The sequence below is a fragment of the Hibiscus syriacus genome, unplaced genomic scaffold (assembly GCF_006381635.1).
Source record: "Hibiscus syriacus cultivar Baekdansim isolate YM2019G1 unplaced genomic scaffold, ASM638163v2 tig00111503_pilon, whole genome shotgun sequence".
Classification (NCBI taxonomy): domain Eukaryota; kingdom Viridiplantae; phylum Streptophyta; class Magnoliopsida; order Malvales; family Malvaceae; genus Hibiscus; species Hibiscus syriacus.
This window is the reverse complement of record NW_024063106.1, coordinates 184,737-209,066: the sequence shown is the minus strand read 5'-3', so window position 1 is coordinate 209,066 and position 24,330 is coordinate 184,737. Positions and strand designations below refer to the sequence as shown.

Below are 24,330 nucleotides of genomic sequence, written 5' to 3'. Positions count from 1 at the left end.
AACCGGGTGAAATCAAATAAGCACCCCATACATTTAGAGATAAAGAGTTGAGAGGCAAAATAGTTCATCAGTGCCTTTCTTTTCTCATGTACGTGCAACATCAATAATTTCAATGATACAAAATTTAGGTGCCATATTGTGCCACATATGTTGAAGTTCTGTTGTTCGTTTTACGGTTTATGTTCGAGGTTTCCGACTATCTTATAGAATAATGTTTTCAAGATTTGAAGCCGGATACAATGAGTATAATGTACTTTATCACCGTACCATATGTTTCTCCTTAATTTAAACTTTTAAAACTGATGAAAGATAACCTATTACATGAAAAAAATCATGAAGAACATTGAATATATAAATCCACATCAACATTTGTACAACAATTTCAACACCCACATTAAAAGTTTGATCAAGAATGTATGATAACAAATTCATATTCCTTTTTATGCATATAAAATCTCCTACAAACCAAAACGTCATTGATTATAAGAGTTCCTAAAAAAGAGCTTTGAATATATAAGTCCAAGAAAAATGAATAAGCCTTAAGGTTTTCTAACAACTTTGTAAAATATATACAGATTTCTCGAAGGTGTATGATGTATCAGTTGCTTGGCATTGCTACTTGTTGTGTAATGGATCAGGACAAGAAGGAACTTCTCTGTTAATTGTAGCAAAGAAGCCATCTGTCCCATTATCCACACTTTGCTGATTCTTCCAACTTCTCTGAGTTGTTGTTGTCTCCTCTTCATCTTCAACCTTTAGAAGAACCTTTTCTCCCAAGACACCATGGTTTAGAGCCGAAAAGCTCAGAAAGATCAACAAAAGGAAACCTACTAAAGGACCCTTTGAGACCATTGTGTGTGTTTCACAAGTTGCTGAAAAAGGGGAGATGGAAGACTATAAAGAAAGCACAAGAGAGAGAGAGAGAGAGAGAGATGGGATTGGGAGTTTTCAGTTGGTAGAAGTATTATAAAGGGATTAAAAGCTAAAAAAAAGTGAATATTTTATGGTCAAATTCTCTTGCATTGACAATGAGAGTGATGTGCAGACCTTGTTTTGCTTGTGCAGTCTCCATTGGAGGAGCCCCACTGCAGTTTTTCTTAATAATTTTGATTACCAAGTTGTACCCTATGTGAACATGGTGCATATGAAGTGTTTTCTTGGGAAGTTAACCAAGTTGCCAATACAACTTACTATGTCATAGACATGTTATGGTTCTTGTAAGAAAATAATACACGTAGGATTTATGTTAGGAACAAATTGATAAAATACTTGAATGGTTCAATGGTTTGAAGTCATCTATACTCACCTGGTTCATTCTAACCATAGATAGACCGAGGGGCTGACGGAGCGATTCCTTTGAAAATTTCATATTCTAATGTAATTAAAGCATTTTTCTTATATTTTTTTACTGATAATCTGTTTTCAACTCTAAAATTTTATAAACACCCTCTGTAATATAAAATTATGAACCCGTCCCTGATTACGATATAAATCTCATACTATGATATTTCCAGCCAAGCTTAGCTAATGTCACTCAGATTCCAACAAACTACACCTAACTCAAATATTTTGTCTAAAAAGAGCCTCATTTTGAGGATCTTATATTTGACTCTCACTTACCCTTTCTTCCTATCTCTCGTCTTCTAACTATTGGATTTGCTAATGTCCATATTAATGCAGTTTTCAAGGGCTACCAGCTCTGTATTTATATTAAAAAAACTGGGTTCTTCGCCTTTTGAAGAAGCCAATACATTTTACCTTATAAAAAGGCATCTTCATCTTTTCTGCTGTTAAGCCTGTGGGGTTTAGGTTTCAACTAATAATATTTTAATGTAGGTTTGATCTTCTCATGGATTTCCTTGTGGAGCTAAATAGCTGTTTTTTTTTTTATAATCTTGTTGAGATTTGTCTTTACTTTAGCCTACCTTTTTATCATTCATTTTTCGCATGATTATATTCATGGAGGGACAAAATAACTTTTACTCCTTGAATTTGGTGATTTTTTCAAATCTAATCCCTAAACTTTTATGTCCTTCTACTTGTCCACTTTTTTCATGTTATAGTCAGAATCTAATAGTGTCGCATTAACAAAATGATTAAAAAAGGAAATTTCGAGATCAATGTGAAGAAAAGGGTTTAGAGACCAAATTATAATAAGTTAATAAGTTTAAGGATTAAAAGTTATTTTATCCGATATTTATGAATCAAAAGTCTATGTATCCCTAACATGCTAATTATAACATTATTAGAACTGAGAATGATCACGTACGGCAGTCTTAATATACGGTTAAAAAAAGATGTTACCGGAAACATTATTAAACGCTAAAAAATAACCGGTTTTGTTATTATTGAGTGTTTTAATCAAATTTTCGAAAAAATGTCCAGAAACATTATTAAGTGTTAAAAAATGACCAGAAAAATTACTAGGCGCTAAATAATGACTGAAAATATTAAAAAAATGATGGTTTAGGTAAAAATAATAATATTACCGGTAATTTTTTTACTAGTTTTAATATTTAAACAATAACAAAATCGATAGCGTCTTATATTAAGATGCCGTACTGTACAACTACCGAGACCCCAAAATGAGAGAGGATAAGCCCACATGTTTTGACTCAAAGGGTGAGCATGGAAACAAAATTCATGAGAAAACATCATTTAAGGACACTTCCAAATTCCTTTTTTCCAATGGGGTCCAATGCATGAAATGATGTGCAGTTGACCATTGCTTGTGCTGCTCAATTAACTTGTCCACAAACAAACCTTTTAATCAGTGTTGAATTATTGGATTCAAAGCTGTTGAGTATTGAGGCACTTTTTACTATTATTAACCCTAAATACCCAAATGTTTACTCATGTTCCGCCTTCTTCAATCCGCCAATATGGTGGGTGAATCATCTTCTGCAGGGAATTCTACTCTAATTTGGTTTTAGTCCCTCTACTATGCTGAAATCTGAAATTTAATACCTCAGCTTAAATTAGGCATAAATCAGTTCATCAACTTTAATAATATTATCAGCATGTCCAAGTTGATGACACCATTCATCAACTTACAGCAAAAGATTTTGCGACTCCGAAAGATAAAATGAGAAACTGGCAGACAAACAAGCTTATCATTCACAGAACTTACCATTGCTGGAATAAAGATATTTAGGAGTATCCATATCTGCATAACGTCGAAAATTTTCAATCATGCATGAAAAGCAAAAGACGAGTTCTCAAGGGACAAAGTGAAAGATTTCCGGGAGATGAAAGTTAGACTAGCATCAGAAATCTTGTATTTATTTAAATACTCTGTGTGTAAGGTAACATGATATTTGAAAATATCATAAAATCTTTGAAAATACGGTATTTAGGACTCATCCACATCTTGAGTGTTTAAAATCGAAAGTTCTGATACCACCAAATGTAAAACCTTAGACCCGGCTTGGGAGTTACAATCGAATCGAGATGGTAACATGTCGTATCCAGAAGTTCTTATCATATTTAAAATTCAAACCAAATCTATTTCAATAAATAAGGACCATATAACATTAAAATATTGAAAATAACAATCATAAGAATTCATGCGGTAAATATACAGTGATAACGACATAGGGATACAAAATATCGGTAATAAAAATATGTAGGCAGTAATAAAGCACGTGTCACCCAAAATATAATAGAAGAGGCGTGTAGAAATATACAGAGATACAAAACTGGATAAATATCAGTCTAAGACGGTCACCTACTCTCGGGTCTGCCTATCACGGTCAGTAACAGTGCTAGATCCTATGAATCGAAATAATTGAAATCAAAATCCTAATAAAATAAGTAATAAACTTTAATCAAATAGTTTACAGAAATCTACAAGTAGCTCTCGTAGAACTTAGATCGGACGAATCTGCGCGGCTGGTAGTGTCATATCTAGACGGCTCTCGATTAGGGGTATCTCACGTACCTTTATAAAAAATATAGCTCTGATTAATTTCATAATCAAATATTGAATAAAAGTGTAGAAATGCTAAAAACACTAAGTATTTTGAAATTAATGGCCTCGATTCATGGCTTTCGGTTCAGAATTTGGTAAAATAGGCCGTAAAATCGGACTCAGGACATCGAAAAACGTTTGGAGGGAGATTTTATAAAAGTCAAAACCGATCAACGATCAAAGTCAATGTCGACGGTCAACAGTCAAAGTCAACAACTTGATGCGACACGACTCAGCTCAGCTCAACTCAATCAGGTTTGATTCGGTTCAAAAACGAACATGTTTGGTTGGGTTGGGTTTGAGCCAAACGGGTGTACGGGTGGGTCGGATACAGTTGCTGGTCGGGTCAGGTCAGCGGGCGGGATAACTCGCTTTAAGGCGGTTCACCAGGCGGTGGACGATCCCCACGCGCAGCAACGACGCGTGGGGTTGCGTGTGGTGGCGATGAGTGGCAAAACTTCTAAACATTTTTAAAAATTATTTTAAAGCGTTAAAAGACACTTACCTAGCTTGGTGTGGGCGATGTCGATAATGGAGCTTCGGTTGTCGAGGAAACGACAATTGAAAATTCTTTGCTAAAACTTTCCAAAAATGGAACGAGAGAAATAGAAAATCTAGTTTCCACAAATGGAATTTTTTTTGTGGGGTGTGGGGGGGGGGGAGAAAGGGGTTTTATGCCCAACAAAAGGAAAATAGTAATTACACCACAAGTCCTCTGAATTTTTGAAAACTTTCTAATTTGGATCTAAAATTATAATCAAATTTCAATTTAGTCTTTGAAATTAAAATTAAGAAAAAGTTAAGCGCTAATTAGGAGTGTGATATGAATCTTGGTCAATAACGGACACCGTTGGTCAAAGGGACACTTTGAGTTCTTTTTACGAGTTAGAGGGCCACATTGAACAAAAAAACCAATAAAGGGCCACATTGTTTTTTTTAAAGTTAGAGAGCCTTGGATGTATTTTTGCCTTTTATTTATTTATTGGTTAGAATATGATTCAAGGCCCTGTTCTTTTTCGTACACTTTTAATTTAGCCCCTGCTTTCATTTTTAGAAACTTATTTTATTTACTTTTAAAATTTTAGAATTTAAATCTAATTTTTATTTTTTAGGCTTATTACACTTTTTAGTTTTTAGTACTTAAACTATATTTCAAAATATGATTTGGTCTATAAATTTTTTTGTTAAAAATAGATATCTAATATTTTCTCCATTACATTTTTAGGTGTCTACTGTTATATTTTTAAACTTTTATGTGTCTATCCTTATATTTTTTAATTCTTTAATTTTTCAATAATAAAATTATTATTTAAAAAAAAACAAAAAATAAAACCACTGCGTCGTCCCTCTCCCTCCCATCCCCACTGCCAACGGTAAAGGGTCACCATCGGCTGGGTTTTATTCGGAGCAAGACGAGGAACTCAATGATGACAACAACATAACATACAAACAATTGTAGTCATTGAAATCGTCAAAAAACAACAACAACAACAAATTTTAGAAATCTGACGATCTTTATGGTATTTTTCAAGATGATCGGCGCAGGTTCACGATGACGGCTGCGAGACGGTTCTGATGGTATCACTACACCGACAATCACGGACCGACAGTGATTGATCGACAGCTGAAGATATAAAAGTTAGGGGTTTTTTTTTGGTTTTTTTAATTATAATACTAAGTTTTTTAGATAAAATAATTTTTAAAAAATTGTGTGCATGACACTTGTTAGATAATAACCAAATTTTAATAACCTTTACGGTCCAAACACCTAAAAGTATAACATTAAAAACGTTAGACACCTATTGTTAGCAAAAAGTTGTTTAAGCACTAAATTGTATTTTGAGATAGTTTAGACACTAAAAAAATATATCAAATATATATTTTTAATATATGTCTTGGTTTTAGTTAGTTAACTGGATTGCGTAGCTCTATTATTATTATATATATATTTTGATCGGTCTGATATAATTATAAGATAATATACGTTTAAAATATTTCTTAATTTATATCAACATGTACACACTACAGACACATTTGTTATGTTCGAAAAAGAAAAAAATTATATGTATTGCACAACAAATAACGTCAATAAAAAAGTTATAGTAAGTTCCAGTTTAAGATTGTTTGGAGTTTTGATTGTTTTGGTTTATCTATCGACTTTTTTCAGAATTGACACTCAGAAAAAAGAGATCAGCTCTGGTTGGTTTACCTGAAAGAGCATCGATGTTGCTGCAGCTACGTTTCAAAGAATCCGAACCTTAGTCCCATAAACTACAAACAGTTTGTATTCGAATGAAGCCAGATCATTAACTTGACTTTCAAGTAATAGCTGATATTTGTTCATGTCATGCATTTTTTAGTCTACCCCTTGTAAGAAATAGATATCTTTGGAGAGCAAGTATAAGAACCCAGGCTGTGGCTGAGATTTTCTCTTTGATCATCAGAAGCAAAGCGGAGCTTAACACGGTCTTCGTGATTTGAGCCTCTAATCCCTTGAAAAAGCCGGAAATCCCCTCCCTTTTCCAAATAGTACGAACAACATCCAACACTGTTTTCCGTGGTTTTTGTTGAGCTCTCTTGGTTTTATCATTGTCGTCGTCGTCTGGATCTGCGGCTTGGATCATTACCTTGCACCTGCATTGAGCAGATGAACACATTACTTCAGTAAAATTCAACTCTAGTGCATGCTTCTACGATGTCGCAATATGGGAGAGCGGCTATTTACCTGATTGCCGGATAAGTCAAAATAGTAGCGATACTCTTCGAAACCGCACCTAACAGGAAAGCTGTGAAGGCAGATAGAACTACCGGGGACGAACCATGCTCTGCTTCCTTCAATTTTTGCTTAAGTAGTCTTTGTTTCAGCTGATCAAAAACTGTAAACTGCAGTTTACCATAATTCTAGCTTTAGTTACGAGGGCAGGAACTAAACAATCGATATTTGATAGTAAGAACCGAAAATAGCAGTATATGCAAGCACCTGAATTGAAGGGTTGGAGGTAAGCAAAAGTGATATGCCAAGGCCATCGAATGCATCACTCAAGGTGCCCTCTGAGAGGGTCTTCCAGAGCCCTTTCGATTTTCCAAACGCACTGGTTTGCATCCTTGAGGAGGCTGTATCCAGGGGCTACAAAGTGATAAACTAGGTATTTAACATCAAACTCCATAATCAAAATCGACATTTTTAATTTCAGTATAGCATATTCTACTCATGTTTAATTTGTCATTGCAGCTAACGTCAAACACCTCCGAGAAAAAGCGTAAATCATAGATGATGGTAATTTCTAACTGAACATGGGGGGTTGAGTAATCCATATTGTTCCAAAGCATCCTACAGTTCAATCTCTATATACAATCCGATTAGGGATTTGAAGTAGAACTGCAGCCTTTTTTCTTGGAAAGATAAAAGCATTTAATATATTCAAACCAAAAACATAATTGACTTGCCAAACGATGTCTCACCTGAGTGACAATAGCAGTACAAGCCCCTGCCGCTGCAGCAAGAATCAAGTTTGCTTTCGTTCCAATCGACTTGCAATTGCTCTTTTCTAGATACAGTCTTTTGAAGTAGCTATATCCATAGAAATAGATAAACTGTGCAATGAATGACTGTAGGTTTTTTGTGCCTAAACCTTGGTATAAAGAAAGAACTCGGCCGGTAGATACCGCTTCCCAAAGTACGTCTGAAAGGCTCCTGTATGAGATAAGAAAATGAGGTCAAAAACAGAGAAGCTCAATGGAAGAACTTAGTGCATTGGCAACAGGGGCAGCACAACATCAATAAAAAGGGAACAAGTATCTTCCTTTTCCAAACATATGGTCTAAAAGGAAAACATATTACAAGAATGGGAAAGGGAAGTGAAGAAAATCTAGTTTATGCGCAAGCTCGTAGAAAAATCAAAATCTACAAGGTAAAAAGGCTGTTTGAAATTCATGGTAACTATTGATCAGATGATCTCAGATGATCTCAGATGACTTTGTATAGATTATTATACTGAAAGGTACTACGGTAATGTAATCACATATGTTACGAATACGGTAAAATCTACTATAGTTATGTAATCATGTACGATAAGGATACCGAAAGTTTATTCCTCTACTAACATCCTAACTCTCTCCTTCCTCACTCATCACTGACTAGCTCTGAAGAGTTCGATCAGAATAGAACTCCGTTATAATCCTATCAAGCTGCAGGCACTAATTTTCCACATCAACCCAAAAAAAGGGTAAGACGGGCATAACAAAACCCGAAAACGAAATTAACATTATAACTTACATGATCCAATTCAATTAACATGACTCGTTATGCTAGGACTACATTCACTTTAACAAATAAGCAAATCACAATTCTAGATCATCAATGGATAGTAAATTACTCTTTTACTCTATGCCTGTTCTCTTTCACAGAAGACTCATTCTTTTCAACCACCATAACCAATAAAAAAAAGCTGAAGGCATATTAAAAAAGAGACTCAATTCATAACAAATTCACACATAAAATAACAACCGGATCATGATCACAACAAAACAAAACAAACCCAGAATTTAGAAACAATAAAAAGAAGTATAACTTGAAAAAAAAAAGAATTGGGTTTACCTGTATTTTCGTTGACCATGGGTTTGAACTTCGGCTTGGTACTTGGTTTTACAGGTATCAAGAGGATACAAGATCGTGGTGCTTAACAATGACCCTAAAGCACCCGAAGTAGCCTCGGATAAAGACTCTAAATCAACAGCCATCTGAAAGAATAAAAAATTTCTTCTTTATTTAAACAACTTTTCCCGTAAATTGGAAAATCAATCTACGGAATCATCTGATCTGGTTTTTGAATTATATATAGGAAGAAGACGATAAGGGTAGCTGGAAAAAGTAAAAAAAACACGCGATGCGCTGTCGTTTTTTATTGGGATTTGAAAAAACGTGGGATTTCTCCGTCCATGTTAACGGCAACGATGACGTCATTTGTCTGGTTTTTAACGAATTAGCCGTCAAGTCGGATGTTCCTTGCAAATTTATTTTATTTTAAATTCTATTTTATATAAATCTTTAGAATTAATATATATATTATTTAAAATTATTTTCATCTAAAATATATATGATTTATACTTTATAATAATTAATTTTAACTATAGTTATCTAAATATTTTTTTTGTAATTTGTCAATCAGTATGACATTATTTTTTTTAAGAAAAATAAAAGTTAGATTAAGGGCGTATAACTTCAAATTTAATTATTATTTTACCAACATTTGATATTTAATTTTTTTATAATCATTAATATTTAATTTATTATTTGATTAATCTAGGTACTGAAAAATATTTCCTGAGATGATTTTTTAATCTAATTCAAACATAATATTATAATTTAAATCTTCAATATTATTTAGAAAATCAAACGCGTCATTCCGTATAATTTTATTAGTTATTATAATTAAAGTAATAAAATTAATATTTTTTTATCTTTTTATATAATCAAGATTATATAAAATATTAATTAATTATATTTAATTAATAATAAATTTATATGTAAAAATTATAAGTTAATGAAATGTTGAAAATTCAAGGAATAGAGCTGTAAATGAGACGAGATAGATCGTGAGCTATTCGAGATCGACTCGATCAAGGCTCGATAAATACTCGGATCGAATGGACTCGACTTGAGCTCGAGCACGACTCGAGTTCTTAACGAGCTGAAACGAGCTACTCGATTTTCGACTCAAAAAGCTCATGAGCAGTTCGAAAATATAATATATTAAGATTTTATTTAAAAAAATAAATTAATAATAATATTAATATTTATGTATTGATTTTTTTTAAAAAAATATATAGTAAGATTTCATGTATTTAAGGTTCATGTTCGAGTTTGAGGCTTCAATCGAGTTAAGTTTAAGATTTTTTTTTTTCATTTCGAGTCTTTTTCGAGCTGCTCACGAGCTTCAGTTCAGGATTTCAAGTTCGAGTCGAGCTCAATAATACTCGATCTCGACTCGGCTCGTTTACACCCTTACCAAGGAACCAAAATTGACCCCAATCTTGAGCCATTAATGAGAGAGAAAGTGATTGATTGTGAAAATTTTCATATAGATCAGAAAATTCTTAAAAATTATTTTCCGAGAAACAAGCAACCTTTTTTTCTTGGCCATTGGAAGTTTCCTTCCAAAACCACATGGTTTGCATCTAAAAAATATTTAAAACGTTTTCTTATTAGTAAACATCATATTAGGGGTTCGTACTAAGTCTAAATGCACTTTTAATCCAAAAATTATGCTTGAAAATAAAATTATTACCAAACCGATAAAATTAAAAGTAAAAATACATTTAGATTTTTTTAAAATTAACCGTAAAAATTGAATTTTCTAATTTTTTCAATTAAAATTTTCATTTAAAAACAAAGTTATACTTTTACCCTTACTGTGATGTATGGGTTCTACTCCTTTAACTAGAAAAAAATTAAAATTTAATTGCTTTTATAAAATATGTATTAATTATATATGTTTTCTGAAGAATTTTTTTATTATAATTATATTTGTGTTATAATGTTTAAAAAGAACATTTCATCTCATTAAAATATTTTAAAATTATAATATCAAACACTAAAATCTTAAACTTAACTTTTAGAAATTATTTTTAAAAATATTTTCTAACATCATTTTTCAAACCTATTTTTCAAAAACAATATCAAACTTACGGTTTGACCTTCAATTAATGGTAATAGTTTCACAAAAGTACTTATAGCAAGTGATGAATTTACATGCACAAATCAAAAAATTTTAGTGATTAAGAGACTTGTTATTTTTTGAGATCTCGGGTTCATTGTCAAAATATTAAAAATATTTAAACATATACAATCTTATATTGGCCCTAGATTTATTCAAAAAACGGTAAATTACATTTTGGTCTCTTTATTAAAAAAATGAGTAAAACAGCTCCTATATAATTCGTATCAAACAAATTGGTCGCTCCAGTTAAATTTCTGTTATTCCCGCAATTAAATCTTGACTTAGAAAAAAAAGTTTAATTACTAAATTGGTCCTCATATTTAACATTTTCTCCCAAGCTGACATTTTTTCTCAATTTGGGACTAGATTTTAATTTCATCAACTATTATGACACCTTTTTGTAACATTGATAAAAATACGCCTTGATAAAATTAAATTTTGAAACGTGAGAACATTCAATTTTGATAAAATTGGGTAAAATATAATTAGCATATTTTCATAACTAAATCTGTCCAAAATGCAATATCTTGCTGCTTGCCGGTTGCCATTACACAATTAACGGTTAGGTGAAGAAAATAAAAATAAAAATTTGAATAATAAAATTTAAAAAAAATTAAGATTGAATAATCAAACAGAAATAAAATTAAAATTGAGTGACTAAATAAATAGTTTATCCTATTTTTTCTATAGGAGTCGAGATCTATTCGATTCTCACGGTCCAAGCTGAAAATCTTAGATCAACTGGAAACTTTTTATAGCCATAAAAAAAAAGTACTCAAAATTCCCAAATCCATCTACCTTTTTATCTTATTTCGTAATTTCGGAAGTTTTATAATTTTATACCTCGTAAAACTTTAATATAATTTCTTAAGTTCGTACAACTGACAAAAATTCTTGCGTTCGTCCACGTTAAAGACCAAATCAAATAAAAATGTGATGGTGAAGGAGTTGCTTAGCATAATGTTCAACAATTAAACCCAACTCATCCCAACATCAGGAAAATAATAGACCTCTTAGCTTTGGGTATTAGGGTTTGAGGCAGAAGTGAATTTGCCCTATTATTAGCAATGAGGCAATACGAGCCAAAATTGTTTGTTCCGGTCGTAGGAGGGTTAGATCTTTGTGAGTTTACTAATCAAGTAGACGCCTACAAGACGAAATTATAATAAAATGTAGAATTTGAGGGTTAAATTTAGGGTAAATTATACATTTAGTATATAAACTATCAGTTTTGATCTATTTTAGTACTTAAACTTTCATTTTTTAAAATCATACTTAAAGTTTAATTTTTATTTCATTTTAGTACATTTGTTAAAAATTTAACATTAAGTTTTTTTAAAGTGAAAGTTAAAGGTACTAACATTGACCAAAACTGATAGTTTAAGTACTAAACACGTTAAATTTTTAACGACATGATACTAAAATGAAACAAAAACTAAACATTAGGTATGATTTTAAAAAAAATTAAAAATTTAGGTACTAAAACGTATCAAAACTAATAGTTTAGGTACTAAATGCATAGTTTATCCTTAAATTTATTATTACGTTAATTTTATTAACTGTCACATTATTTGCTGTCAAAATTTTAACAAAAACGGATCATTTCGTTAATTTTTTTAGGTCAAATACATAGATTCTACATCGATAATGTAAATATAGTTATTATACATCGATTTTTTAATACCTTAAAGTGAGTATAAGATAATATTTGTTAAAAATTATACATCAAATCTTAACACGTCATTAGTGCTCAAAAGTTAACAACTTACCACCCATGCACCCATGCACATCCATATAATTGCCTAATTCCTAAACACTACCAACCCTTTAAATATGTATTTACCTTATATATAATCCAGCGTGAAGAGCTTATCCCAAGTACCAAAAATGGCTGCCAAAACCCTCCATTCTAACCAAAAACTCTTCACTGTCTCCCTTATACTTCTCTCTTTATCACTTCTATTTCTCATTTCGTTGTTCGGATCGAAATATAATGTTATCGATTCCCTTAGACTCGAGACGGATCGAACCAATCATGTGTTTGAGAATCCGAGGTGGTTTGATCTTATTCAAGAAGAGATTAGTGGTAATCAGAAGATTAAGATTGGCTTTGTTAATTTCAATAAGGAAGAAGATAGTCAACTTAAAGTTCATGGACATGGTTTGATTGTTAGTATTGTTCACGTACATTTTGATCGTGTCTAAGGCAAGGAAATGGGAGGATTTTTCCCCAGTTTGGATCAATGAAGATCTCGACTCTCTCCCGCCAACGTGTCCGGAGATCCCCATGCCACGGCCGGCGGAGGAGAACCGAGACCTCGACGTCGTGGTGGCTAGGGTACCGTGTGAAGGGTGGACAATTAAGGCAGGTATGAGGGATGTGTTTAGGTTACAAGTGAACCTTGTGGTGGCCACTCTTTTGGAAAGGACCGGTAGGGCCATGAGATACGCGGTGTTCGTCGGCAATTGTGGGCCGATGCCGGAGATATTCAGATGCGATGACCTGTTGAGGAAAGAAGGGGATCATTGGGTGTACAAGCCTGAGTTGAGGAGGTTGAAACAAAAGGTGCTCATGCCTTTTGGAACATGCCATATTGCTTATCAATTTGGAAAAACAGGTTTGTTTTAGTTTCTATACATTTTGTGTGTGTTGCTTTCATGATTTACCAAGCATACATATTCCAAAAATTTATTTAATTTATAAAATCATTTTATTCACTTTTAATATAAAAAAAGTATATATACTTTTTATAAAAATCATCGACCGAACTTTTAATTATGACTTGATTACCATGCCAAAAAGAGAGAAGTCATATAAATTTATACAGCTTTTGGTAAGGTGGCATAAGTTAAGTTCTGATGTGATAATTTTTCCCATAACGGTCCTTGTTAATTTCTTTCATATTAGTCCCTAAATTTGGATTTTTGTTCATTTTGATGTCTTGGTACTCTAAGATTGTGTCATGTGATATAATCTTATAGTCTTACATCACTAAAGAGGTTAAATGTGGATTTTTGTTCATTTTGATGTCTTGGTACTCTAAGATTGTGTCATGTGATATAATCTTATACTCTTACATCACTAAATAGGTTAAATGTGGAAAATAAATATCAAATTCAGGGAGTAATATCAATCATAAAAAGTTTAGGGATCAAAGTGAAAGAAATTATCAATTTCATGATTAAAAGTCGGTTTATCTAAATTTGAATTTCTTTGAAGACTAAGTTACTCTAATATTGAACCTAAGTAGTATTTGATCTAGATTAATTATTTAATAAATCAAATATTGATAATTATATTTTAAATAAGATAAAATTTAAATCCTAATATTTAAGAATAAAATAAACTGAATTGAAATAACCGCATTATCAGAATTGAGTAGTAACAATTGATTAATATTCCGCAGATGATGCAAAGCAAAACAAGCTGAAAAGCAGCCATTTCAATCACAAGGAAGCCTACGTAACAGTTCTTCACTCATCGGAAGCTTATGTTTGCGGCGCAATAGCTTTGGCACAGAGCATTATCCGGACCAATTCGACGAGAGATTTACTGCTGCTTCATGATGAACACATCTCCCCAAAATCCCTAACAGGTCTAAGAGCCGCCTGTTGGAAAACCAGGCAAATCGAACGAATCCGAAGCACCTTCGCCGAGAAAGGTTCATACAACGAATGGAATTACAGCAAGCTCCGAATCTGGTTGCTCACATGGTACCACAAGGTCGTTTTCATCGATTCGGATCTCCTTGTTTTCAAAAACATGGATGGCCTCTTCTTCTACCCTCAGCTCTCGGCCGCCGGCAACGACGAAACGCGGTTCAATTCCGGGATCATGGTGATCGAGCCTTCGCTGTGTATGTTCGAAGATCTGATGGCGAAGCGTTTCAAAGTGGGTTCGTACAACGGAGGGGGACCAGGGGTTTCTCAACGAAGTGTTCACTTGGTGGCATAGGGTGCCTTCTCAGGTGAATTTCCTCAAATTCTTTGAGGGCAACCAAAGTTCCGATCGTAAAAACGTACCCGATGATGTTTATGCTATACATTATCTGGGTTTGAAGCCATGGATGTGTTACAGAGACTATGATTGTAATTGGGATCGAAAGGAAAGACATGTTTTTGCGAGTGATAAGGCTCATGAGAAATGGTGGCAACTGTATGATGAAATGCCTGAGTGACTCCAACAATACTGTAGGTTGACCCAAGACATGGATTGGAGGATAAAGAGTTGGAGAATGGTTGCCAAGAATCTAAGCCTGCCTGATGAACATTGGAAGATAAGTCTAACTGATCCCAGACAGTACAGTCTTGTTCAATAAAGAAAAGGGTGTCAAATTCTTGAGAAAAAATCATAAATTTTATGTCATTCTGTAATCTGAATTTAAGATTCAAGGTTTGAAGCTAGGGTTTATGGCTCATTCCTCCCCCTTCAAATTGTTCCAAAATATCAAATGTTAGAAAAATCATAAATTTTTGTTTCGTCTACTTGGAGGTTTCAGATTTGATTTTTTTTAGCTTTTGAACCTTAATGGTACTAAAAGTAAGATATACTTTTGTGAAGTTCAATAATTATCAGAGATAATCTGAAATTGGTATTCATAAGTATTATTTATTGGATTAAAAATTATTTAACTTTTATTGAATTTTAAAAATAATTTATATGTATATATATAGTTATAATATTTTAGAAATTCATATTTTTTTTCTAATATTCATATTCATTTTCTTATTTTAGAAATTCATTTTTTTTAGTTAATCTTATTTTCATATATAATGGGGTAAGGGGAGTTAGGATAGTAGGCTGCCCCTAACGATAGGTTGAGGGCAACTCCCGTGAGAGACATCCGGCAATTAGAATTATGAATTGTCTACGATGAGACTCGATTTCACGACATAAGATTAAGAGTATGAGCTGAACGGATAATTCAAGTACTTAATAATTAATTTTTTAAAAAAAGAAAATTATTGGTATTTTTGAAAAGTGGACCCAACCTACCTTTTCCCTCCTCTCTTTCTCTCTCTCTCCAACTCCAAAGTTTCATTTTTTATTTTAATTTCTTGCCGACCAGAAAATGAAGAATCAAAAGTAGGAAATTAAAGATGGAAACTTTGACGAGTTAACTCACTCTCCAATCTCGCTCTTTCCAGTTTGTCCATATTTTTTTTGGTTCCTCAACTGTTTGCAAATGCAAGACCTCTTCGGAGCAGTTCGCCGTTCACTGGTGTTCCATCCAACCCCAGAGAACAACAATAGCACCCCAGAAAATAGTCCTCCATTGGCAATCACAGCCAATGCCTTTGTCGAAAAGATAAATTATTGCATCCGCAAATCACGGGTTTTCTCCAAGACTTCCTCTCCGTTGCCTTCTCCTCCTCTGATCCGATGGCGCAAAGGAGAGTTGATTGGGTCCGGTGCATTTGGCAGGGTTTATATGGGCATGAATCTTGATTCTGGAGAGCTTCTTGCTGTAAAAGAGGTTTCTTTTCTTTTTTGTACTCTTTTTTGGATTCTTTTTGGAGTTTGTTTGATGGGTTGTAGTTTAATTGTGGTTCAAAATTGAAATTCTGAAGTGGATTTGCAGTTGGTTTCAAGTTAGAATTCTTTCTTTTGAATTTTTGGTTGGTTTCATGGATTTTGGTTTTTTGTTTAAGTGGATTAGATCTCATTTGTTGGCTTTTGTTGTTTCAGGTGCTAATTGCAGCAAGCAGTGCTTCAAAGGAAAAAACACAGGTTTGATCTTTGAACAATAGTTCTTTTTCATTTTCTCTGAATATGAAAGTTTCTGTTTGCTTCCAATGAAATGCCTATCGAGGTTTATATGATGAATGGAATTTTCCACTTATTATTATTGGTATTAATTTATCATCTCATTGTTAATTTAGTGAGTACATGATCAAATTTGATTTGAATATTGTTATGTGAGTAGGCTCATATTAGGGAGCTGGAGGAAGAAGTAAAGCTTCTCAAGAATCTCTCACATCCAAACATTGTTGTAAGTAATAGCTGTTCTGTTTTATTGTATCGGTTGAATTTAATCAATGAAGGCTATGGCTATCACGCTTTATTTATTGGGATATTACTTTCCATCTTCAGAGATATTTGGGAACAGTGAGAGAGGAGGAAACTTTAAATATCTTGCTCGAATTCGTGCCTGGTGGATCAATATCGTCCCTTTTGGGAAAATTTGGACCCTTCCCCGAAGCCGTAAGTCTTGGATTATAAAAGTTTTTTAATTTGGCTGTTTTAATGCTAAGCTTGTCTACCGATTTATCTAATAGGTGATAAGAAAATACACAAACCAGTTATTATTGGGCCTTGAGTATTTACACAGCAATGGCATTATGCACAGGGACATTAAGGTACATTTCCTTTTCCGGACATTAATATCATAAACAGAGAAGGGACCTTAGTTTTCTTTCTATCTTCTCCTTTTTCTGGTTAGTGATTAATTTGTTCATTTTTCCATTGAAAGGGGGCAAACATCTTGGTAGATAATAAGGGAAACATTAAACTTGCTGATTTTGGTGCTTCCAAACAGGTCGTTGAACTGGTAATTACACAACCGTTTAACCTTATCTTCACATTTTTATGATTTTTCTCCATTGTAGAATGTACTTTTCTTCAAATTAGTACTTTTATAATAAGGTACAGGGTGTTTTTACAGGCTACCATTACTGGTGCCAAGTCTATGAAGGGTACTCCATATTGGATGGCTCCTGAAGTCATTTTGCAGATCGGACATAGTTTGTAAGAATAAATTAACCTCTTCATAAGTCTAATTGTATTCATCTCTTCTAGTTTTCTTTGACATCTTTAGAAGTCAGAATTGGTTAGCTTTCTGTGAATTGGACTACAATAGTTTTCTAGGGGTCCTATTCTATATTTCTTGAAGCATTTAAATGATGCTAGAGCTGTTTGGCTAGCCTTTACTCTTTAGCATTTCACGTTCTGATCATATTTTATTACCTACATTTTCTGCATGCATAATGGTTCTCTGTAGATTATAATAACTGATACTTGATATGATTATTTATAGTCTACTGATGTACCGAAACTTACTGTTACTTTATGAATATACTGGACATAATTTCTAGTTCTGCTGATATATGGAGTGTTGGCTGTACGGTAATTGAGATGGCCACTGGAAAGCCTCCTTGGAGCCAGCAATACCAAGAGGTAGATCACTTGACATTTCAAATTCAAAGATATGTTCTATCAGGTGGTTCTTTAATCATTGCACTTAATGTGTTTTCTTTTCAGGCTGCTGCACTCTACCATGTCGGGACAACAAAGTCTCATCCACCTATTCCAGAGCATCTTTCTTCTGAAGCAAAAGATTTTCTGCTGAAATGCTTGCAAAAGTATATTTTTTAATTGATTCTGAGAGCAAATATCGTAAGATATATTTTCTGGCCATTTTTCCTCTTCAAATCTGTGATGTTTGAGTTATGTAATATCAGGGAACCAGAGTTGAGGCAAGTAGCATCCGAACTACTAAAGGTAATTGACTAAATTACCCTTTGTCGTTTGGGTTTTGGACATTATGTTCAGCAACTATTGTGGGTTTAATATTCTCCAATTTTGAAATAAATGCAGCATCCCTTTGTTACTGGAGAATCCCAGGACTCCAATCCTGTTTTGCATGCTCCAATAATGGTCAGTGCACTTGAACTGTATTGTTTGTCGTTCCCCCCCCAATTTACTTCTAAAAGATGTTTTTTCATCAGGATAATTCGGAAATCCCTTCACCATACACTAACAATGAAGAACTGTAAGTATTACAATATGGCTCGCTTGAACGTGTAAACTGAGTAACTCCATTGTCAACCTGGCAAGGTCTAACAATGACGTCAATTTTCTTTCCAGTCAAGTTTCAAGGTGCTATGACTCAGCTGATATCTGTAATCTGGGTAGTCTTAACTGCTCAAATGCATTCGTCGAGAAGTTTTCAGAAAGCAAAGATTTGAGATTGAACTGCAGTGAAGATGATATGTGTCTGATCGGCAAAGATGATTCTATTGTGAGCAAAGTCGCGGTTTGTTCTGCTTCAATGCTTGATAATGTTAACCAGGTATCTACTATGGATTTATCAAGGTTCAGATATTTTAGTTATTTGAGTGTTACAGCTACTAATTAACGAGTCATCCTTTTTGTTTAGAGTTCTGATCCCAGTCATAAAGATCCTGAAATGGTACCAGTCGGTTTCCCCACTACTTGTGGTGAAGAGGGAAATAATTTTTCATATACAGGTGAGCCATCTTTCTCTGAAGATGATGATGAACTCACGGAATCAAAAATTAGTGCTTTTCTGGATGTGAAGGTACTATTATTAGCCCTTGGGCTGTCAGTTCCTTCTAAATTTGGCCTCAAAGATTGTTGTGACACTGAAATGTTGACTAATACCTCAGGCTTTGGAACTAAAGAAGCTGCAAACACCATTATATGAAGAGTTCTACAACAGCTTAAATTTATCATCCTCCCCAAGTTTTGTTGAGAAACGTGATGAGACACCGCCGAATTACTTGAAATTACCTCCTAAAAGCAGATCCCCAAGTCGTGCTCCCGTTGGCACTCCATCTTCAGCAACAGATGCTATTAGTACAGGAAGTCCAGGGAGTACTAATAGCAGGCGCGTATCAAATGTTGGTAATGCTAGTGAACAAACTCCACAGGACAATTCATCACCTCAGCATGGTGATTGGAAAGGGCTTCTAGTTGATGGCCAGCCAGAACCGAACAGCCCAAGGTTAGTCCATAGTTGCTTGGTTTTTGTTGCCTCCCTCATATTGAATCTCTGTTATGGGGTAGCCCTGAAATGCAATTATTTGCTATTCACAGTTTAATATTCTCTGAGAGGCAAAGGAAGTGGAAAGAAGAGCTTGACCAAGAGCTTGAGAGAAAGCGAGGTAGATATGCTTGGTTCCTTTCTTCTTCCATGTTTGCTTAGTAAATAGTTGACTGACTCTAGTAATTTTTCAATTGAACTATCATAATATATTTATGCAAAACCAAACAATTGTATCAATTATCCAGAGAGCAACTTTGTCTTGAGATAGTATGTTGATTATCCATATAGTTTACAAATAACAATGAATTTTTTGCAGAGATGCTGCGCCAAGCTGGTTTGGGAGGGAAGACTTCTTCACCTAAGGATAGAGCTTTAAACAGGCAAAGAGATCGGACAAGGTTTGCATCTCCAAGCAAATGAGTGCATTTTAGAGTAAACAGCACCTCCTGTGAAGTACCAACACGAGTTCATCTTAACATTTACATTTAATTTTCAGTGAGCTTTGTTAGGGTCGCAGGAAAACAATTGCTTCCTATGCAAATTTGCCCTTTCGAAGGCGATAGCTGATGTTTGTTACTCAAACATAATATATATTACTTTTTGCTTTGTCCCTCGTGGTTTTACTGGCTTTGAGAGGTTTAGTATACTTTTCCATAAGTGTCTGGTGCATATATGTATTACCGATGTAGAATAATAATGATGAGATTTTGCTAACAGGATTGTAATCTTTGCCTATCTCTTCACGTTCATTCTTCTGTTCTTTCTTTAATTAACACAGCCCAAAGAGTGATAGAATCTGTCTACAAACTTTAACATCAATCAGTAAAATGGACATTGCAAAATACTTTATATCTCTTATTAACAGTTTACTTCAGTAGAATCTGTCTTCACGTTCATTCTTCTGGTTTTGGGGTAGTTGCCATTGTACTTACCAATTTTCTGCTTCATGTGACCAAATCTCAGTAGTAGTTATGTCAAAACCCTATGGATTTCTTGAATATTCTACTTTTCTTTTTCGGCTATACTATATGAATTTGGAATGATCAGTTGGGTAAATTAAGGAACAATTTCCAATTTTAGGAATACTCTCATCCGATGAGAAGGAAAAACAAGAATAATCTATAAATTAAGCAATGAAATTCATTCGCCGATTGTTTATAGTTGGCTGAAAAGGTTACTTTTGTTCTGGTAGTAAATTTAATTTATCAATTTCGTCTTTTTATCAATTTAGCATTTTAAGTTATTTAGGGTGTTTATCTTAGCCCTCGAAGTTTATTGACGTTTTGCCTAACAGAACCGCTAGTCTATTACATTTTCAACACCAGCGATTTTCATATAAATCAATATTATGGACATGACTTGATGATGACGTGACATTTATTAAAAATATAATAAAATATTTCAAATATTTACTAAATAAAACGGGAAAAAAATTCTCAAAAATAAAATTGACCTAATCCTTTAATCTCAGTGAAATAAATAATAAAATTTTGAACAATTATTTTAATCATTGTGTTTAATAAATATTTTAGTATAATCCCTTAATCCACAGACGCAGAAGATTCATAATTATGTTGGTCAAAACGGTCCATGGACTTCAAGGGTTAGAATGAACACGCTAAACAACTTCGAGGGTTAAATTGATAAAAAACGATAAGGACGAAAAAGATTAATTAGATTTACTATAGGGATAAAAGTGGCCATTAAACCTTTATAATTTTATATGTGTATAAACATGATACACAAACATGGTAAGCCAAGGCGAGAAAAAAAACTGATCATAATTCTGCACTTTCTTTTCTTCTAGTTGGGAGAAGAAGGTTAACAATTTATTAGGAAAGCTTCTTTTGTCATAATCTAATATTATCCATTCAAGTTATATGGGTAATCAATATATATTTTTTAAATAATATAGGCTATTATTTATTTTTTTATTTATTTAAATTATTAGTAATACACGACTTATAAATATAATTACTCGAACCTAAAATTTATATAAAAAACCATTATGAGATAATATTTTTTATAAATTAAAAAAAAAACGTTCAGAACGGATATATATATATATATATTTTCGTTCTCCATGACAGTAAATGTAATTAAATATGATTGCTTTAATGCTTGAGTTAGTTCGGGAATATTAATGGATGGGATATATTTTAAAACGTAGGGGGTTAAAATTAAATACTACTCACACTTTGTCCTACACAAATAATTATTTATTAAATATTTTTCAATTTTAACTCTTTTGTTAAATTTATTAATAAAATATTAAGAATTTCCCCTAATTATTTATTAAATTACATATTTAATCATCCACAACTGTCACTTTTATTCTGTTTTGGTCACTTAATTATTATTATTTTTTAAAATTACGTTTTGGTCACCAGGCCTTTAAAAAAATAACGATGATGTTAACGTGTCACCTTATGATAATGTCACGACGTGTGACCAAAACGTAACATTAGGTATGAATTTTAAAAAAAATAACTGAATGACCAAAATAGAATTAAAGTGATAATTGGATGACTAAAATGCAATGTATCCTAATAATTAATATAAATTTGAAAACAAACTTTTTTTCGTAAATAAAGAAAAAAAATCAAAGTGATTTTGAATATTCTCTGACTAGTCCTCTTCAATAACTTGTCCCCTCAACCACTTATAAATTCAAGAGAATTTGCATATTCATGTTATATTCATAGAGAAGAAAGTATGAAGAGTTTCAAGATGTCTGTTATATTCATGTTGGTTCTTCTTCTTGCAGCAGGTATTTTACTCCTATATATTTTCTTTTACTTATATTCTACACAAGTAACAGACGTATGATTTTATATTAATGGTGACAAATTTATAAATTTTTAAAGGAGAAATAAACTTATAAAATTTTAGGGGACAAAAACAAAATTTCAACATAAAATATATTTAAAATTTATAAAAAATTAAATTTTTTAGGGGTAAACCGCTCCCTCTGGGTCCATCCCGACTTCTGTCTACATATATATATACTTTCCTTTTAATATATTTATATGATGAATTTTTTTTTGTTAATCTGGGGTAAGTACAAGACAATATCTGTTTAAAGATAACTCTCAATTATTTGACATTGAATGTTCGATCTCGGGAACTCAAGAAATAACAATAATTCTTTTACTATCGAGATCAGTTGGTTCGTGCTATATGATGAAGAATTTGATTATGTTTATTATATATAATAAACATTTTTGGGATTTTAATGCACGTAGAAAAAGAAGCTGCAGCAGAGAAAATATGCAGATCAACTATGCCAATTGAAGGTTGCTATAATGAATTTTGCTTGGAACTGTGCATTTATGTGCATGGAAAAAAGGCTACCGGAGTTTGTACTTATCCTGTTTGGGCTAACTGCCAATGTACATACCCTTGTTGAATTTTCTTTTATTGTTTTTGAAATTCACTGCTTTATGTGCCCGAATCTCATTAATAATAATGTCAAAATCCTATGGATTTCTTGAACAATCTAATCTACTTTTCCTTTTCAATTACACTTTCTGAATTTTGAATCAGTTGTGTTAATTAAAGGAACAATTGCTAGTTTTGAAATTAAAGCAGAATAAGAATGGTCTATAAATTAATCAATGAATTTCACACTGTGTTTGTAGGTTACCAATCGAATTAAATCCCAACTCAAATTTCAACTATATTTACCTTTTAAAATCACCGTGAATCATTACCCCGCGTTTGTTCATCAACATGTGCGACGAGTATTGTTTAGTGTCTCGTATTAGGAATGGAGCTTCATCACTGTTTTGATTGCGTCCATTAAAGGTGTTTGATGTTTTTGATGTTCCCTTAATTGGAGTTAGGGATGTTTATTGAGCGAGTCGATCGCGGGTTGTCGGATCTTGTCAGATAAGAGGGCATTTGTGTATCTTACCTCAATGCCCCTCAGCCCTCCTCACGTTCTTGACTTATTTAGATGTTTTTGATGTTCCCGTAAGAAAGACAAGAGGACACTATTTTTTATTTTTCAAGGAGTTGAAGAATCAACTTTTGAAAACATATCTGATACAAAGACCGCAAAACAAGCATGGGAGATTTTGCAAAATTCTCTTCAAGGTGTCGAAAAGGCAAAAAAGGTACGATTACAATCTTTAAGAGCGAAGTTTGAAATATTGAAAATGAAAAATACATAATGCATAGATGATTATGTTAGTCGTGTCAAAGCGGTAGTAAACGAAATGAAAAGGAATGGAGAATCACTCGATGAAGTCAGAGTGATGGAAAAAAATTTATGGTCGCTGACACGAAAATTTGACTACGTGGTCGTGACAATCGAAGAATCGAAAAATTTGTCACATATATCAATTGATGAGCTTGTGGGCTCACTTCAAGCCCATGAGAAGAAGCTGAAGCAAAATGAAGATACTAATTTAGAGCAAGTCTTGCAAAGTAAGATGAATGTCAATGAAGGTGAAACTAGCAACAATTATATACGAGGTTGTGGTGGTTATCGTGACAGATTTAGAGGTGGATGAGAAACTCGTGGACGTGGTGGTCGTTCGTCTGACACCACTCAATCAAGTGAAAACAACTAAACATCAGGCCGTAGAAGAGGATTTAGAGGCAGAGGTCGAGGTCAATATCAATAAGGAAATAAATCACAGGTACAATGTTATAACTGCAAAAAGTTTGGCCATTTTAGTTATGGTGTCATTCAGCTCCTAAACAAGAAGAAATAAATAATATAGTAGCAATTGAAGAAGAAAACATTAAAAAATCTAATGTTTTCCTGACTCGTAAAGGAAATAAAGAATTCAAGAAAAATATTTTGATATCTAGACAACTGTGCAAGCAGCCACATGTGTGGTCG

At 33.1% G+C, this 24,330-nt stretch overlaps 2 protein-coding genes and 1 pseudogene across 2 annotated transcripts; 2 read left to right on the top strand and 1 right to left on the bottom strand.

Annotated features, from left to right (window-relative positions):
* Positions 1-6,232: 6,232 nt before the first annotated feature.
* On the bottom strand, positions 6,233-8,784 carry LOC120163952 (peroxisomal adenine nucleotide carrier 1-like). The gene is made up of 5 exons (XM_039173747.1): positions 8,568-8,784; positions 7,433-7,664; positions 6,951-7,097; positions 6,696-6,853; positions 6,233-6,604 (listed from the first exon to the last, which is right to left on the bottom strand). Exons 1-5 carry the CDS (start codon positions 8,708-8,710, stop codon positions 6,316-6,318), a joined length of 969 nt encoding a protein of 322 aa, XP_039029678.1. The 5' UTR covers positions 8,711-8,784; the 3' UTR covers positions 6,233-6,315.
* A 3,792-nt stretch (positions 8,785-12,576) lies between these two features.
* On the top strand, positions 12,577-15,111 carry LOC120163938 (annotated as a pseudogene).
* Positions 15,112-15,690: 579 nt separating this feature from the next.
* Positions 15,691-20,057, top strand: LOC120163956 (mitogen-activated protein kinase kinase kinase ANP1-like). Its single transcript, XM_039173750.1, has 17 exons — positions 15,691-16,166; positions 16,379-16,420; positions 16,617-16,682; positions 16,784-16,894; positions 16,969-17,049; positions 17,163-17,240; positions 17,355-17,437; positions 17,785-17,866; positions 17,951-18,051; positions 18,151-18,190; positions 18,287-18,346; positions 18,418-18,461; positions 18,557-18,761; positions 18,849-19,010; positions 19,099-19,436; positions 19,529-19,596; positions 19,795-20,057. The coding sequence occupies exons 1-17, from the start codon at positions 15,876-15,878 to the stop codon at positions 19,896-19,898; spliced, it is 1,956 nt and encodes a 651-aa protein (XP_039029681.1). The 5' UTR covers positions 15,691-15,875; the 3' UTR covers positions 19,899-20,057.
* The last annotated feature ends 4,273 nt before the right edge of the window (positions 20,058-24,330 follow it).